Source organism: Uloborus diversus, chromosome 2, assembly GCF_026930045.1.
Source record: "Uloborus diversus isolate 005 chromosome 2, Udiv.v.3.1, whole genome shotgun sequence".
NCBI classification, from domain to species: domain Eukaryota; kingdom Metazoa; phylum Arthropoda; class Arachnida; order Araneae; family Uloboridae; genus Uloborus; species Uloborus diversus.
In genome coordinates this window covers 56769149-56787761 of record NC_072732.1, presented here as the reverse complement: position 1 = coordinate 56787761, position 18613 = coordinate 56769149, and the positions used below count along the sequence as shown (strand labels likewise).

At 34.0% G+C, this 18613-nt stretch overlaps 1 protein-coding gene across 1 annotated transcript in view; it reads right to left on the bottom strand.

Moving 5' to 3' along the window:
- The window catches only part of LOC129235162 (ADP/ATP translocase 3-like), a 21137-nt gene extending 9138 nt beyond the window's left edge, over window positions 1–11999 (bottom strand). The window contains exon 1 of the mRNA XM_054868851.1: window positions 11711–11999. Coding sequence (XP_054724826.1) covers window positions 11711–11867 — 157 coding nt within the window. The 5' untranslated portion in view covers window positions 11868–11999. The remainder of the gene's footprint in view (window positions 1–11710) is intronic.
- Window positions 12000–18613: the final 6614 nt, after the last annotated feature.

Below are 18613 nucleotides of genomic sequence, written 5' to 3'. Positions count from 1 at the left end.
AATTAGTCGCTTTATTGAATCAGCCGCTTTATGGAATCAAAACTACAGTGGACGCCGGTTAATTGAATTAGTGGTTAATTGAATCAGCCGCTTTAATGAATCAAATTGTCGAAAACAGAACAAAACCCAGCTTTATTGAATTAGCCGCTTTATGGAATCAAAACTGCAGTGAACGCCGGTTAATTGAATTAGTGGCTAATTGAATCAGCCGCTCTAATGAATCAAATTGTCAAAAACAGACTACAATTCAGCTTTATTGAATTAGTCACTTTATTGAATCAGCGGCTATATGAAATCAAAACTACAGTGGACGCCGGTTAATCGAATCAGTTGTTAATTGAATCAGTCGCTTTAATGAATCAAATTATCAAAAACAGAATACAATCCAGCTTTATTGAATTAGTCGCTTTATTGAATCAGCTGCTATATGAAATCAAAACTACAGTGGACGACAATTAATCGAATCAGTGGTTAATTGAATCAGCCGCTTTAATGAATCAAATTATCAAAAACAGAATACAATCCAGCTTTATTGAATTAGCCGCTTTACTGAATCTGCCGCTTTATGGAATCAAAACTGTTTGGAACAAACGTGATTCATATAAGTGGCAGCCACTGTATTTTAGAATAAACGTGATTGATATAAATGGCGGCCACTGTATTTAGTGTTAATAGAAAGAAAAATAGACATGTAGAAGCACTTTTGGTTTTTCAATGCACTGCCCGCTTTTGCTTTTCTTTCTTTCTTCCTTTTTATTTTTATTTGCGTGTGTGCTTTAAAATAACATAAAATTCAAGGTTTTTTTTTCTTTTTAGATAAAATGTATAGACTTCATTATGATTGAATGCATTTCAATAAAATGGATGAATAGTGAAGTTTGAGAATAGTGCCAAAGGTTATTTTGATTTAAATTTATGTAAGAATGCTTTTAATAGTTAAACTATACATAACGGTAACAAAAGGAAATTTAAGAATGTTTAGAAAGTAATATCTTATATTAATTTAATAGAAACAAGCAAGATTAGCCGTCTAGAACTAAACAAGCCTACTTTACCGTACACCAAGACTGACTTTCTAATGTTAAATAAATATTTTTTTTTTCAAGTGGCTTACAAATTTATTTTAAGTACAACTTTTTAACATTTAAATTTTATTTCACCGAAATATCGTTTCCTTACTTGAAAAAGAAGAAACGTATTTGATAATATAAAATTGATGTTAAATGGATTCTCTCAAGCTGTTGGGCATTATGTTTCAGTAAATTTGAACGCTTTTATTGGAAATATTTTAAATTAATCAATTTCGACTGACATTCACGCGCACGAGGGTACGAAAAACAAATTGTAGAAGCGAAAACAAAAACATTTGTGCCAATACTAGAAAGTCGCCCGTCGAGGTATGACGGATGAAAATTGCTTCTCTTCTTTTACATTTTAACGAAGCCATTGTCTGTTTGGTGATATTTTAATAGTTGAAATTTTAACCCTAACTCCAGTGGATTAACCCTAAACTCCAGTAGATAACGTTCATAGCTAACCGCTTTTTCGTTTCTTCATTCCCCTGAAATGACACAGTCTTACCAGTAAAACAGTTAAGTTACCGATCGAGTTCAGCCTTGTCACAATAAAGCCTTTTATCATGTCGTAGCGCGAGTTTCACCGTTGAAACACTCTCGCTTTTCGATCATGGGTAATGTGACCAAACGTCCCGCTTTTGGCGGGACAGTCCCGCTGCGGGAATGTCCCGCCAATGTGTCCCGCTTTGTCGAAAAAGTCCCGCTTTTTTGTTTAAATTCCGTCACACAAGAAATATAGCATACAATCTAGATTTTTTAAACGCGTTTTCGATTTTTTGATGTCAGTAAACGTAAGACCGCCATGTAAAATGCTATTCTTTAATGTTTAATACGCTGAACTACCTCCACCATGATTTGGATTGAAGCTTTGGAGGAGCTTTTAAGCGTCAGGTGTTGGCCGCGAAAGGGGGAAAATAAATTCATGCAAGGAATTCCTTGATTTTCTGAAAGGCAACAAGAATTTGCTTCTTAAAATTGCTTCTAACAGCAAGTACAACTGAAAATAATAATTTTGATTAATAAATTTGTTGTGTGATGCAATATTCTTTACATCAATACAATTAAATTATTTTCTACTTGAGTTCTTTATTGGTACATTTGACTTATTTCTTGGCATTTTTCTGTTACGTAAAATATTAAGCCTGAGGAAAAAAAACTACTCTACCCCCCCCCCCCCCCCTCATGTGTCCTGATTTTTAGCTTGAAAAATCTGGTCACATTAATCATGGGCTGCTATATATATGAGGATTTTGAATCTGGATTGGTAAAAACAATAAATTGAATAAGAATTTTTTGTGTTAAATAAAGGCAGCTAATGATGCAGGTTTTGTTTAAAAAAATATTTTGTAAAAATAAAAAAAGGAAAAAAATTGAAATATGGAAAAATTATAAGATAGAAAATAAATAAATGCATCTAAATAAATTATTTATATCAACAGTAAAATCATTTGCTGCTTGTAAATTTCTCCTTTGGTTCAACATTAAAAGTATCTCGAATTTAGTTCAATTTATTAATTTATTTAGTATACTAGCCGCCTGCGGCGACCAGCTGGTCCACCTTTTTACGCCATTCGCCTTTTTACGCCAGGGGTGCCGCCTTCGGCGGCTGCTGAAACAATTTAGCGACGACATTAATCAATGTTTTTCACTATAAATCAGTATTATCATTCGTTTTTTTACGCCAATGTTGCCGCCTTCGGCGGCTGCTTAAATAAATTTCGTGGCGGTGTCAATCAATCTATATCTATCTATATCATTAATAATTTGAATAAAATATTTTCTAGATCTGTCTCCCGTTTCGTCGTTTGGAATATTTTTAAAGGAGGGGGAGGGGAGACACAAACGACGTACTCTTCATGCAAATTTTGTCGAAAAATAAACAAAAAGCACTTCTACATGTGGGGGAGGAAGGGACATTGACACCCAATGTGCAAGCAGCCACCTACGGCGGCTGTTTGTTTAACTTGTCATTTACCTTTTTACTTCAAGTTTGCCGCCTTCGGCGGTTGTTTAAGTAAATTTGGCAGCAGTATTAATCAATCCATCTCTATCTTTTTTTTTTTTGTGCCATTCACATTTTTACGCCAAGATTGCCGCCTTCGGCGGCTATCTGCCTTTACAATCTATCTCTACATTTTCTTATCCATCTCTATTTATTTTGACCTCCTCGCCCATTTCCTAATAAAGACAAAGAACACTCAAAAAAACCGCTTTTTTTTTATTTAAGTAGAGCAAAAAAAAAAAAAAAAAAAAAAGCTCAAATTCCCCGTAGTGTGCAAAAAGTAGCGTTTGACAAAGATAAAAAAAATCTCGCTGTTTTTATTGAATTAATGCGCACAACTTTGAAATGTAACGTAATATAGATACAGCGAAAGGTCCAGCTTGGGGGGGGGGGGATGGAAAAAGAAATAAATGCAATCCCTAAATAAAACAAAAAAAAAAGGAAAGAAAAAAAGCAAGCGCTGCCGAAAAAACACGTGGTCATCACGTCAGAAAATGTAGAAGTAAGCTATATAGTAAAAAAAAAAGATTAACATTGCTTGCGATTAAGATTCCATCGTAAATATCGAATCGAAACCCAAGTAGTGACGTCAGAGGCATAAAAGATTGAAGAACGCTTTTTTCGACTGATGCGTGAAAGGACATGTGTTCAGCATTAAAAAAATTGTAAAAAAAAAATATTGCGTATTTTTAAGAATTTTTTTCTTCTGAAGAGGGCGAAATGTTTTTCCGATTACCAACTTAAATTTCAGAAATGAGGCTTTGATACTTCTCGCAGGATGATATTGGAAAAAAATAAAACCCCGGAAAACATGCAAATTAAAGGTTTTTTCAAAAATTCATAAAAAATACAAAAATTGCTCTATCTTCAAAATTTTTTTGTTCATCATATTTAAAATTAAATTTCCGACACTATAGTACCAAAAATATTTGTCTGGCGCGATTGGTTCGGGGTCTGTGAGGTTAAAAGTACTAAAAAGTGCTAAAAATCACATAAAACATTAAATAACTTTTTTTCTAATTAAAATATCAAAAATCGAAGCCCGAGGTGCACAACTTCAGCAAAAACTACACCTGTATACCAAATTTCATCCTTCTAGGCCTTACCGTTTTCCCGGGATGCGCGCCACACACACACATACACACACAAACATCTTATTTTATTACTAGCCGCCTTCTGCGACCAGCTGGTCCGCCTTTTTACACAATTCGCCTTTTGCGCCAGAGTTGCCGCCTTTGGCGGCTGCTTACACAATTTAGCGACGGTATTAATCAATGTTTTTCTCTATATATCAATATTATCATTCGCCTTTGTACGCCAATGTTGACTTTTTCGGCGGTTGCTTAAAAAAAATTGTCGATGGTATTAATCAATCTTTTTCTCTATACATCAATATTATCATTCGCCTTTTTACGCCAAGGTTGATCGGCGGCTGCTTAAATAAATTTTGTGTTGAATAAAGTATTTTCTAGATCTACCTCCCGTTATGTCCTTTGGCATATTTTTAGGGGGGGGAGGCACAAAGGGCATCATACTCTTCATGCAAATTTTGTCGGAAAATAACAAAAAGCATTACCGCTTTTATGTGAAACATTGTTTTTTCAAAGTCATGGTGTGTGTTTGTGTGTGGGTTGGGGGAGGTGGGTGTGGGGGGGGGGAGGCTATTGATCCCCCGTTGAAGTTCCTCTATTTCTTACTGTCCATCTACTGTATCCACCTCTATATTTGTCCACCTTTCGTTCTCTCTAACTATCTATCTATACGATCCATGCATATCTACCCCTGATAGTAATTAACAATCCTTTCTATGTAAAAGAAAAACATTTTTTGCCCACTTAATATCATCTCTCCATCTATCAAACATAACCACCAATCCCTACAAAAATCATGCAAAAAACCGCGGGCTTTATTTATTTACTTAAAATTACACGCAAAAAAAAGGCTCTATGTTCCCTGTAGTGTGCAAAAAGCAGCGCTTGCAAAAGATAAAAAAAAATCACCGCTTTTATTGAATTAAAATGCGCAAAAATATTTGACCAAAAATAAATATTGCAAACAGTCCAGAAAAAAAAAAGTTGGAAAAATAAAGATATGAAATCTCTGAATGTAAAAAAAAAAAAAAAGTGAAGAGAAAGCAAACGATTTCAGTTAGGTCACGTGATGAGGAAGTGCGGAACTCAGCCGGCAATGCTTATAGGTCGCGTCGTGTTCTGCATTTAAAAAATTGTAAAAAAAAAACTTTTGGGAATTTTTAAAAACTTTTTTCTTCTGAAGGGGGCGAAATGTTTTTACTATTACCAACTAAAATTTTGGAATTGAGAGCTCAATACTTTTTGGAGGATGGGTTTCGAAAAAAACTAAACCCAGAAAAAAATGCAAAATAAAGGATTTTCAAAATTAAAAAAAAAAAAAAAAAAAAAAAATTGCTCTATCTTCAAAATTTTTTCATTCATCATATTTAAAATTAAATTTCCTACGCTATAGTACAAAAAATATTTGTGTGGTGCGATTAATTCGGGGTTTGTGAGGTAAAAAGTACTAAAAAGTGCAAAAAAACGCATAAAGCATTAAATAACTTTTTTTCTATTAAAAATATCAAAAATCGAAGCCCGAGGTGCACAACTTCAGCAAAAACTGCACCTGTATACCAAATTTCATCTTTCTAGGCCTTACCGTTTTCCCGGGATGCGCGCCACACACACAAAAATCTTATTTTATTATATGTATAGATAGATATGTATAGATTTATTTCACTTATTTATCTGAACTATTTTTATTATGTTTCGTTGCCACGACTAAAAGAGTAGTTTTAAAAATTGTATTGAAAATTTAAAAATTTCATCTTAATAATCTATATACATAAATAGCTACTTCTGTATGTAAGTATGTCCGGGGTAAACTTCAAAACTACTGGACCGATATTAACCATTTCTTCACCACAGATAGCTACATTATCAGGAAGCAACATAGGCTATAATTTATTTCTAAAAAACTAAGGTTAAAAAAGTTATAATGGAAAGCAGTAAATTTCATATAATTTCCCCATTAAATGATTTAATATACAAGCAATGGTAAAATTAAAAATGTTAAAAACCCCGACTGAGTCGCAACTGTAGAATCAAGAGGGAAAATTGAAAATGCTTTTAAAAGCCTTATAGTATTAAAAATCAATGTCAAGTATTTTATTTGCTATTAAACAAACTGGCAACAGATAAAAAATTTTAAATCATTGCTTTTAACTTTCTTTTTGGTCAACAATGAATTCGGCTATCAATCGCGTGAATAAAGGCTTAGCCGTTATTAAAATCTGCTGTAAAAAAAAAAAAAAAAAACGCTATAATTCGATAAGAAACATGGAAGTTCCAAACACATTCTATCAGACGCGGCAAAAAAATCTCTTTATTTTGGTATTAAATTTAAAAAAATTTTAAATATGTTTTCGCTGCAAAAATCGCAAAAAAACGTTTAGAGGTTTTTAATTAATATCTTCGTTAATTAATGTCATCCAAAGATGCAACCTAGATAAAGGCAACTCTCGATTAATTCTCCTTTCGAAAAAAATTTTTTTTTTCTAAATCGGTCCATCGTTTAGGCGCTGGAGTGCCGCAGACAGACATACAGATACACAGATACAGAGACATGTCAAACTTATAACCCCCTTCCTTTGTGTGTCAGGGGTTAAAAACCCATTGTTACAAAAATTCGTTGCTTTACAACAGCAATATTAATAATAATCAGAATGAAAATTTTGAATCAAGGCTTCTACGGAGTAAACATGAGTTTAAAGCCAATTAAATGTTTTTGTTTGGAAACTCTACTTTTTGCACACTTAGGGAAACACAGTAGAGAGCTTTTGTGTGTGTGTGTGTGTGTGTGTGAAAGAGTGCTATTTAATCTTTTTACTAATAATAAAGCTCAAAGTCTCTCTGTCTGTAGGATGTCTGGACTCTGTGACGCGACATAAGACTAGACCGTTCGGCCGATTTTCATGAAATTCGGCACAAAGTTAGTTTGTAGCATGGGAGTGTGCACCTCGAAGCGATTTTTCGAAAATTCGATTTTGTTCTTTTTTTATTTCAATTTTAAGAACATTTTCCGGAGCAACATTATCATAAGATGGACAAGTAAATTACGAAATTATCATGACGTAGAATGGGAGAGCGAATGAACATAGCCATGGCGAGAAATTCGTCATCCATTGTTTGTAAATATACAGGCGAACCGAATGACCATCAGGGTTCATACTCTAATTGGATGAAAAAATTCCATGACTTTTCCAAGACTTTTTCATGACTTCAATGAGAATTTTCATGACCTTGTTACACGAAAAGAATAGCACTATTTAATCTCAAACTTGCTAATTTTAGCAAAACATCTACATGAAGGCAACAGCCTCATTGAAGCACTTACTCATAATGGAAAAAATATAAGTGTACACTTAAAAACCTAAACTATTCTTATTTGTCTTCATCATATAAATTTAAGTAAAGTAAAAATGCAGTGAAAGGAATATGATGATGCTTAAATATCTAACTTTTTTTTTTATAAACAGGCAGAATGATATTGAATGGGACAACGGTTGAATGAGTCATCAATAAGTTTCAATAAATTTGCTTCAAAAGTTGCCTTTCAGTGTCAACAGAGCATTTAATCATCCACGTAACTTGACAGTATTTTGATTCTTTAAAGTAAAGCCACATAGTTTAGTTCTTTATGTTTCTAAACCAGATCTTTCACCAGATCTTTTTTGAAATAAAAACCATTCAGTGATGAATCAATCTTCTGACTCAAAAGTATACTTGTTTTGTTTACTTATTTGCACATTTTCAAATGCATGTAAATTAATAGGTTCAGAAATTCCATTGTTTGAATTTTGACATTGAGCGTAGCAGTGAGTCGCATGGATTAGTTTTGAGGGCTGTATGTATATGTTGGGCACTACTGTTTTAGAGTATTAGAATTCCTCTGTTTCTGTATTCTATCGCCTGATGAGTGAAGATCATTTTCTAAAACCATCAACAAATTAAGATAAACTCTGTTAAGTTTAATGATATAGTTCTTATGAATGATAGAATCGAACTCGGATGTAATTGAATTGCTTTTTTTTTTTTGAGTGGGCGTGGCAAAACCAAGAACGTGCAAATTCGCTACGCAGAATATGAAACATAAGAAGTGTTGAAAATAACAGTTAATTTAAAATAAGTTATGTCAAAGCAGTAAAATCACATCGAAAAAAAAGGCAAGCGGCTGCGATAGAAGTGGATGCAATAGAATTTCAAAATTCAGATTTGATTTTGGGATCGTTCAATTTTCCACTTTTAATAGCTTTTATGTGCTGTACTGTTAAATCACTCAAGATTTCTAGTGCTCTTTTAGTTACTGTTACTTTCTCTTTGTCCAGGACATTTTTCAATGACTTGAAATAACTTTCCATGACTTTCAATAAAAATTTCAATTTTCCATGACTTTTCCAGTCTGAAATTCGCTTATTTTTTTTCCATGACTTTCCAGGATTTCCATGACCCGTACGAACCCTGGACCATTTAACTTTCAACTACGGGCAAAGCCCGTGCGGGTTCCACTAGTTAAATAAAGCGCAAGGTTTTTTTCAGTGATCTTTGTTTTTGTTAGTTCATATTTTGGAAATTCTTCAAATTTTTATATGCTAAAATGTCGTGCTTTCGTTTCTTAACTGAATACTATTTCGTTCTTTGCACTTCTTGTTATTTTACTTTTATGGGTAAGGAAGAAGCTCGATTTTTAATAACGTCAAAGCGGTGTGTTTTGAGTTCTTTTAGTTAAAACAGAAAAAGAATGAAAGTAGCGATTTGGAAAAGCACCTTTATCGAATAATCCCAATTATTACTGACCCAAGAAACGCCAAGTATTTTTGCTAGTCATTTATAAATATAATAAAACCCTTTGCATTTTTAATTCACTTTACTTTGATTCAATAAATCAACCTCCAACTTGAGAAATAGCTTCATCGTTTTTATTAATAACTTTTTCTATTTCTGGAAACAAAAAAACATTTAAAAAATATATTTAACACTGATGCAATTTTCTCCATTTTTCTGAGTGATAAAATAATTTTTCGTCAACAATTTTAGGTTTTTCGGATAAAGAAAATTAAATTTATACCGTTGATGCAAATGTAAAAATGCTTTGATTTGTTCCGAGAAACTTTTGAAATTATTAAAATTTAAAAAAAAAACTTTTTTGAATATATTAAGCTTTATAAGTTCTTTCAAAAAAGGTTTGAAGCACATCCGCCCTTTCATTCAGGTCTAAATAAGCCTTAATTTTTCCCTATTTCCTCAGAACTTATTCGGTGGTGGAGGACAGACAGAACCACAGACAATCACTAATCTTAAAAGCCTTTCTTCCATTTTTCTTTTTTTTTTTTTTAAGTACCTATTTAATGATTTAATTTATTTTTAACTTTTCTTCGTTTTCAATAATACTTTAATGCGACACATTAAGTCCCCTTCCATGTTTTTTCTCTTTTACTTTTGTATTGAAAGTAAGACAAAAAGCAGTAGCTATTGAAGTGTCGCGACTATTAACCTTTCTAAAGGTCACATGAAGGTTATTTTTTTGTGCGAGTATTTATTTCTTTCCAAAACCATGGAACAATGAGCAAGAAACAATGCAATGGGAAAAAAAGTGTATAAAAACAACGCTGTTTCATTTTTGAAAACAAAAACATGAGAAATCGACTCTGAAATCTTGAATAGTCAAGTATGTTACATATTGAATGCTTTCTTTCAAAATTATTTTCCAAACGCTGAGACTTCATCTGACCTTCTCCTATGGCGACTATCGCGTGACATTACTGTGATTAAGTACCTTAGTGCTTTCAAGCCACGCCTTTTGTGGTGGTATATGTCTGTTAAAATGACGAAAATCCTTAGCACCAACTTAGAATTAAGATTGGGCATTTTTTGCAGGATCGACTTCGTTGCCAAACTGTACAACAAAGGTTACTAGAATTATACCTACACTTGTTAACAGTTTATTAATTAGTTTATATAATTATTACATGTATAGTTTGCCATTTTCAATATTACTTTACTGAAAATTTCAAGCACATAAAATTACAGACGATATTGTATAACAAACTAGCAGTTAATAGCTGTGTGTTGTTTTTTTTTTTTTTTTAATCTTTAGGAGTACTCAAAAGTTAGTGTATCAATTAAGGATTAGGAAATTAATTGGCTACTTATTTATAGTTTTCAGCATCATATGTTCAAAACATTTTAATTCATTAATTGCCCTAATTTACTTAATTATAGTAATAAGTTTTGTCGTTTGCTAAGATTCATAATTAACCAAGCTTACTAATTTTATGACTATGATCTAAATAAGGAATCTATAAATAGAATATAGAGTCGACATTAGCTTCACTGCACAAAAAAAAAAAATAATTGAAATAAAATTGGTTGCATGAAATTAAACATCAATGTTAAATAACGATTACTAATGTATCTATTAATGTATCACATTAGTGCAGCTTTTTTTAATGTTTTAATATACTCTCCTTTGGAAAAATTTTACGACATCGAGTTGAGACAAGAAAACCTTAGTTTTAATAGAAGTGTAATTTTATGCATTTTTATTCTTTTTCGTCTTATTATCTCTCATTTTTATTTTTATTCTTAATCTTTCGTCATTTTGATTTTCACTCGGTTATAAAATAAAAAGTTTACATTAAATAAAAGAAAGAAATTTTTTCCTACAGGTAATAACCTTACGAACGTATCAAAAAATAAATGAAACGCAAAGATTAAACAATTGGATCAAAACCAAAGATACTTAAACTATTGAAAATATTTGCTGATAAGGGGAAAAAATCCTGATTTCTGTTTCTTCCAAAACTGAAAAATGATAAAACTCATTTTAATGAACTTGTGACATATTTATGGATTGAGACATTTTTTAACGCTTCATTCCTGATTTTCTACATCATTTAATCTAAGAAATATACAAAAAAAAAAAAAAAAAAGTCATAAAACGCGTTCTTTTCTCAAGCCCATGCCTCCTTCCATGATTTGTTCATTTAATTTACGAAAAAAGGTATTAAAACTCTGGGAAAACTAATGTTTCTTTAATGCAGCAACTGATGTTTTTTTTTAAAGCTATCCCTTCAAAAAAGAACATTGAAACTTATCTGATTCTTTCCGGATTTTTTGCACGAAATATTTCAAGAATATTAGTGTACATCATAGTTTGGCAACTCGAAATGTGAAATACAAATTTAATTGTTAGAAAATCGTTTTTTAAATAGTATTTCATGCTCACAAACACTCTAACAAGATTCGCATGTTCTTAATATCGATTTCTTTTGATCATACACTTCACTAATAAAGCCTTTTTCAATATGAATTTGAGAAAAAAAAATAATTAAGAGTTTTTATTCACTAGTTTTGATATTAAATGCATTGTAGTCAAACACTCCTGTCCTGTTCAAAACATTACAATGAAATCATGGGTTTCGCTGTTGCAAGGATACCAGGAGTATCTTCACCTGACCTTTTGCCCTCGGCATTGAGAAAAAATCGTCTGGATTAAAAATTAAACAGTAGGGGAAACGGAAAATCATTCCATTGTTTCATGCAGGGTATTGATTTACCTTTGTATTGTTTGTCTTTGGCGATTTGTGTGGAGACATGCTGTACTTGGAGGAGCAACTTTACTCTTTCAATGGGGGCGACAGCAGTTTTGGAGATGGCCGCTGAAATGCCGCCGGCTAAGAAATCCTTAGCAAAAGACATCACATCCACGGGCATCTTGATTTTTTGATTTTAATCCTCTTCCCTAGAGAAACTCTTCCTCAGTTGGAGGGTGGTGGATCCCTTGGATTCTTTCCGGTATCGGTGAGGCAACCGGCGTCGTACCGCACTGCGCTGGGAAAGGACACGGCTAGGTGACAGGGTTGCCAAACCGAGAGAAAGGTCTGCTCGCCAAGGGGGAGAGCTCTTTCGTGCTGTTAAAGCTGCATTTGGCGGCGATTTGAGAGGATTTAGTGCCCTTTGCGGAATGAAATCTTCGTCTTCAAGGGGATTACTTTCCCTTCTTAGAAGAGTCAAGCAGAATGTACTTGCAAATGGGTTAAAAATGAATATTTAATATTTTTCGAGACTTTTCTTCCAAAAATATTTTTTATTTCTTTGAAATATACTATGAATGAACATCCACTGTCACATAACCCATATAGCTCAACGGCAACAGCAGTAGGGCCATGGGCGGATTTATGGGGGGCGGAGGGGGGCAGTGCCCCCCCAGTCTTGGGAGGACTTTATACATAGTAACAATAAACCTTCCAAAATCTTAAAAGAAAAAAATCATGCTTTTTTTTCTTTTTTGAATAGTTCAGACGCGAAAATGAAGAGAATAGTGACTGTCCTTTTCTGGGGGGGGGGGAGAAATCCATACAATATATTACAAGTAGTAAAGCGGTCACTGGGATGCTGAAATGTGTTGAAAACGACTACTTTGAACTGAAAGCTATTAGGGCAAGTATATAAGTGAAAATATCGACTGAACGAGCTATGTATTCAGCTGCAATACTTAAAATAATCAAGGATTATTTCAACAAATTAGAAACTGAAACAAAGATTTTAAAAAAGCGAATTTTCCTATAAACTAAACAAGCTATATAGCTTAGGACACCCGCTTTGTTGAAGGCCTCCAACTCCAGAAAATTTCATGATTTGTTCCTTATCAAAAGAAGAAAAAAAGGAAGGACTTGAAAAAATAAATTTCATTTTAAAGTGCTTGAAAATTTTAGAAAAGTACGGATACAAACTAAATTTAAACATTTATAACAAATGGGAGGGGATAGACGGTAGAGGAATATATGCTGAAATATGTTATATTCAGTTCCTTGCCTCATCTTGCATCAAAAATGTAAAAATCATGGTTCTCACGTGTATGTAACATAGTACTTGAGATAAATTTTTGTGATTCACATGTTTCACATCTTGCTGTTTATTTAATCTCAAATGCAGTGCAGTATTTTGGAAATTCTTTTGTATTGCTTGCTTCTATCTTACTTCTACTGCATATTGTTAATCTGTTGAGCCCAGAAAAAATGATACACTACTTCTATTTCTTTTCGTTTTCTGCACTGCTTGTAATTAAATAATTTTAATTCTTCTCAAGTCCTTGAAACGGATTAGATGAGTCTTTGAAATTCCTAAGCAAACTGTGCTTCAACTTAATTTCTTATCAAGTGTATAAATTACGAATTGTCCAAATGGGCAGCATGGTACTCTAATGTTATCTATTTTCTAAATCTGTACACCATTTTTTTAAAAGCATTTTTTACTCTTGATCATTTTTTATTTAATTCATTGCTGTATTTGTGGGTGGGTTAAAGGCTTGACCAAAAACTAATTGTGAATTTAAACAGCCCGATGTAAGCAAATAGCAAAACATAATCTTATCTTCTCCCTCGCTTTTTCTCTGTGAGGACTGCTGCCACTGATTTGTATTGTGTATTATCGTAATTGACAAAAGAGTATTTTGCTATTTTTTTCAGAGATCTTTGTGCAGATTGAATCTTTGTGCAATTCATCGAATTGCAGAAGGCTTCAAAATGCAGAAATGTATATCTATTTTACAAAAATTCCTACGGGAGAGAAACCCCCGGACACCCTAAAATTGGGTACATTCTATTGGTATATTCTACTTGGTATATCTAATTGGGTATATTCCCTACTGAAAAAGGACACCATTTCCCATCATGAACCATTTGTGTAAAACATAGTGGGGAGGGCGGGGGGCACTTCAGCTTTTTTTGCCACCGAGAGAAAAGTTGTCCGGGTCTACAAAACATACCAAAAAGCTGAAACAGCTTAGGGCCATATTAAGTCTATATTATAAATCCAGTCTTGATTTCAACTAATATTGCTCAAAAAAAAAAAAAAAATCCTGCCCCCCCCCCCCCCCCCAGGAACTCAGTTCTAAATCCGCCTTTGAGTAGGGCACCTCAAAAGAGGGGGAGGACCGTGTAGAAGAAAAGCACGACTTTAAATTTTACTACTTTAATTAATTTTTGCTAAAATACTATAATTTACTCAAAACATTTATGATGCGATAGGATGACTGGTTGGTTTTTGTGGTGTACATTAATAGAGTAGGGAAAGTGACTAGTCATGGGTACAGTAACGGGTTTTTAACTTGGATTGTTGCTGGGGTGCAGGGGTGCCCACCATCCCCCCTTAAAGCAAGGGCGCCCCCCCTAAATATAGCGAAGATTCCCCAAAAAGCAAGAGCCCCCTCCCTAAAATGAGAAAAATACCCGTCGAAACCCCCCTCCCAATCTAAAAATTTGAGTGGCGCAGTCTGCGCCATGACTCCCTCCTCCCTCCCCCATCCCCTTCGATGGGCACCCCTGCTGAACTGTGATGTTGCAGCAGTTCTAGTTCATGGAAAAAACTAATTCTCACAGGGCTAAAGCTTAGAAGTTACACTTTTATAAACGTGAAATTTTCATTACTTTTCAACTATGGTTTTCATATTTTTTGACGTAAATTAAAATACACTGGTTTGAGCAGTTCTAATAACACTCGCTTAGTAATAGCCATACTAAAAACTAGTAAGAATTCGATTGTTTTCAGAAAATATACAGAAAAAAAAAGGAATTCAACAATATTAAAACCTTTTTCATTTTTTCTATTTACGAAATTAAAATGATTTTTGAGATAAGAATAGAACAAGGGTTCTCAAACAGTGGGTCGCGACCCCCCAGGGGGTTGCGTAATGTGTCCAGGGGTGTAGTGAAATGTGGAAGAAAAATTTAATGAAAATTAATTTATTACTTTTAGCATTGTAATGCGTGCAATGGTAGAACTTAAAGGAGCTCAAGGTCAATAACTCAAAAAACTACTGCAAGATTATAAAATCAGTAAGGTCTACTACTGTCTCTTATTATAAAATAATTCAAGAAACAAAAATTCATGTTTATTTTACTAGTTTCTTGCGTTTCTAAGGATAAGACTTAACCTAATTGTGTAGTTTTTAGTTATTGTTTTAGGGGATTTAGACAGAGTTAAAACTTAGGGGTAGCCAAAATACTTTGTTTGAAAAGGCGGTTGCAATGTCTAAAAGTTTGAGAACCCCCGGAACAAAAGATAGAGAGAGAAAGAATGAAAATTCGGAGACAAAAAATACACAATTGCTATGATTTTTTTTTTTTTTTTTTTTTTTTTTTTTGAGCAATCACGATTGCTTATTGCTTTCATTTGACTGTTCTTGACGTTCCTTTGATTTTTCCCACCAGCACCCTCCGCAGCATCACCGACGACCGGGTCCTCACGATGCTGCACCTCTAGCGAAAACCGTCTCCAGGTTTCGTCAATATCCTACACTTACACGCATACATACACGCACCTACACACATATACATATATACACCTACACACACATACATAAAAAATAAATAACATAAATATTTACATGGACGGCAACATCTTAAAAAGTGTTAGCGAAATGCGTTACCTTGGTGTGATCATCGATAGAAAACTTCGTTGGAAAGCACATATCACTGACTTGTTTAAAAAAGTTAAGTGTTGTTATGAATTCGCTATCAAGAATGGCTAGGGTAACCTGGGGTATTGGTTCAAAGGCTCTGAAAATCATTTACGAAGGAGCAATAATACCTTTGATGACCTACGCATCGCCGGTTTGGGTCGATGCCTTGTCCTTCGATTACAACAAACGAAGGTTATAAAGACGGCACAAAGATTAATTGCCTTGAGAATAATCAAGGGCTTTCGTACAATTTCTTATGAAGCTTCTTGCGTAATCGCGGGCATTATACCAATTTGTTTGAGGATTCAGGAGAACACTGAAATTTACTATAGCATTAAACTGAATCCTCAGAAGGCAATTGAACCGGAACTCACCCCTGATCACTGGACTCACCCTGCGAAATTTAGTACTCTCAACCAAGTTGTTAATGGGGAGCATTGCATTAATATTTTTACTGATGGTAGCAAAATAAATAACAGCACAGGTTGTGCTTTTGTGATCTACCATTGTAATACCGAAATTAAAAACAAGCAATTTAAATTACATTCTAATTGTTCTAATAATCAAGCTGAGGCTTTTGCTATAATACAGGCTTTAAATTGGATTTCTTCTTCTGATAATTCTTTATATAGGAATTTTAATATTTATACTGACAGTCAAATTCTAATTTTTAACCTCCATAATAAAAAATGCCATTCGGAAATAATTGAAAAAATTCGTCATGTTCTTTTAAGTTTATATGAGAAAAATTTTAATATAGACATTCAGTGGATTAGGGGTCATGCAGGAAATCGTGGAAATGAAAAAGCAGACGAGCTTGCCAAGTTAGCGGCTCAATCAGAACTTCCAATTAGTTATAAAAAGGCTCCAAAGAGTTTCGTTTCAAGACAGATACACGAAAAAATTGTCGACTTGTGGCAAAAAGACTGGCTTATTACTCAACATGGGAAAACAACTAAAAGATTTTTTCCATCTGTTCATGAGAGATTGGACCAAAATCTTAATCCCTCATTTATACTCACCCAAATTTTATCTGGACACTGCAGAACAAGAGAATATTTATTTAGATTCAATCACGCGACCTCCCCTCTGTGCTCTTGCGACCTGAATGAACTTCAGACTGTTGATCATGTTTTATTCTTTTGTCCTCAGTATGACTTTCTTCGATATGAACTTTATAAACAAGCTATAACAAGTGGACTAACGTGGCCTCCAAAACTGAAAAATTTGCTTGCACCTGAGTACATTGTGCATTTCCTTGAATTTATTCACAGTATTCCTTTTCTTTGTCTTTGAATTTTCATCTTTGTCTCTCGCTGTAAGGACACCTGATTTACGTTTTGTTTTCTATGCATCTTTAGCTGAATGTAATAGATTGTGGATGCATGTGGTATGACTTGCGTCATGGAGCATGCTGTAAATAAATTATTTAATTAAAAAAAAACATACATACATCTACACACATACACATACACACAACTACCCACACACTCATGCCTGCACACAGACACAAACACATATGCCTACACACACATACACATACCCCCCACACACACCTACACACAACTACCCACACACTCATGCCTGCACACAGACACAAACACACATGCCTACACACACATACACATACCCCCCACACACAAACACTCGTGATTGCGAAAAACATATAATTTGAATTCAAGATGACAAAATTCAAATTATTTTTTTTTTCTTTTTTGCTTTAACTTTTTGCTATATGTTGCTCACAGTTGAAACGACTGAACTCTTGAACCTGACAGAGACCTTTTGTTTAACCATCATCATTGTATTTCATCCAATCATCTGTGAATTAATGTGAACCAATCATTCAGCTGAGCAGAGGGAGCAGTCCCCTAATTGTTATGAAATTCTGCTAAGAAATTCATTCTTATTTAAAGTTGGCACGAAATGCACTCAAGTAACTTTGTAAATAAAAAATAACATCAATTCTTCTCTTTTGTGCTTGAGGTGTAATGCAATTTCAGAAGAATAGAAAAGAAAGCTTCCTTCCCACAAACACGATGAAAAATTACTGTCATTCACTAAGTGTCAAAGCAAGTCATAAATTACGGCATTTGTTTGTTTTACCTTTGTCATCCGCCATTAGACAGTGACTGCAGCACCCCCTATAGTTTATTGGAGTTGCGAATTCACAAACTTAAAGGGTTTCTATTTTAACGGAAAATCTTAGACTCAACTCAATTCAAGCCCCGAGCTAAAGAGCAAAATATATCACTAGAGACCACAAATATGAAAGCGACTTTTCAAACGTACAAAGTTGCAGTTTTGCAATGCTGAGGAGCCCCTTAGCCCTTACGGCTCTACAAGTTGGTACAAGTTATTTGAAACCCGGGAAAGGGGTGCTTTTTTTCCATAATGCGTTTTTAATCCGTTTCTTTTTAATTTGCGATTTAAATCTTTGCGAATCGAATAAGATTGCGAAGCAATCTTCTGGGGTTGGTGAGCGCTAACGAGCAGGGTGTGGAGCCCCCCAGTGATGCAAAAAAAGTTAACATTAATTCCAGGTACTATTTTTTCGAATCTAGAAATTTGAAGTTTGATAATCATAAAAGAATTCTCGTCACATAGGGGTCAGCTGACTCTTTGGCCCTCCCCTGAATCCACCCTCGGCCCTAACTAGTCTTTTATTTAAACAGTATATGCATCTCTGTCCGGATAAAGCGAAGTTCGGTTTAATAGTTCTGGATAATTGAGGGTTTCCTGTATGTACTAATCATGAAACGTTGATAAATAACATGCTTAGAGCAATGCTTATTGCACACTTAGAGTTTAAAAAAACTCACATCAGTTCAAAAGACTCCCCAACCCTCCCCCTACTCTCCTACACACGTGCGCATCATTTTTTCTTTTTGCATTATTTTAGCACCTCAGAGTTAACGACTCATCAATTACCCACAATTACCCACGAGGACCTGACGCTGATTAAGGATCGTATACAGACAAAAAAAATTAAACTTAG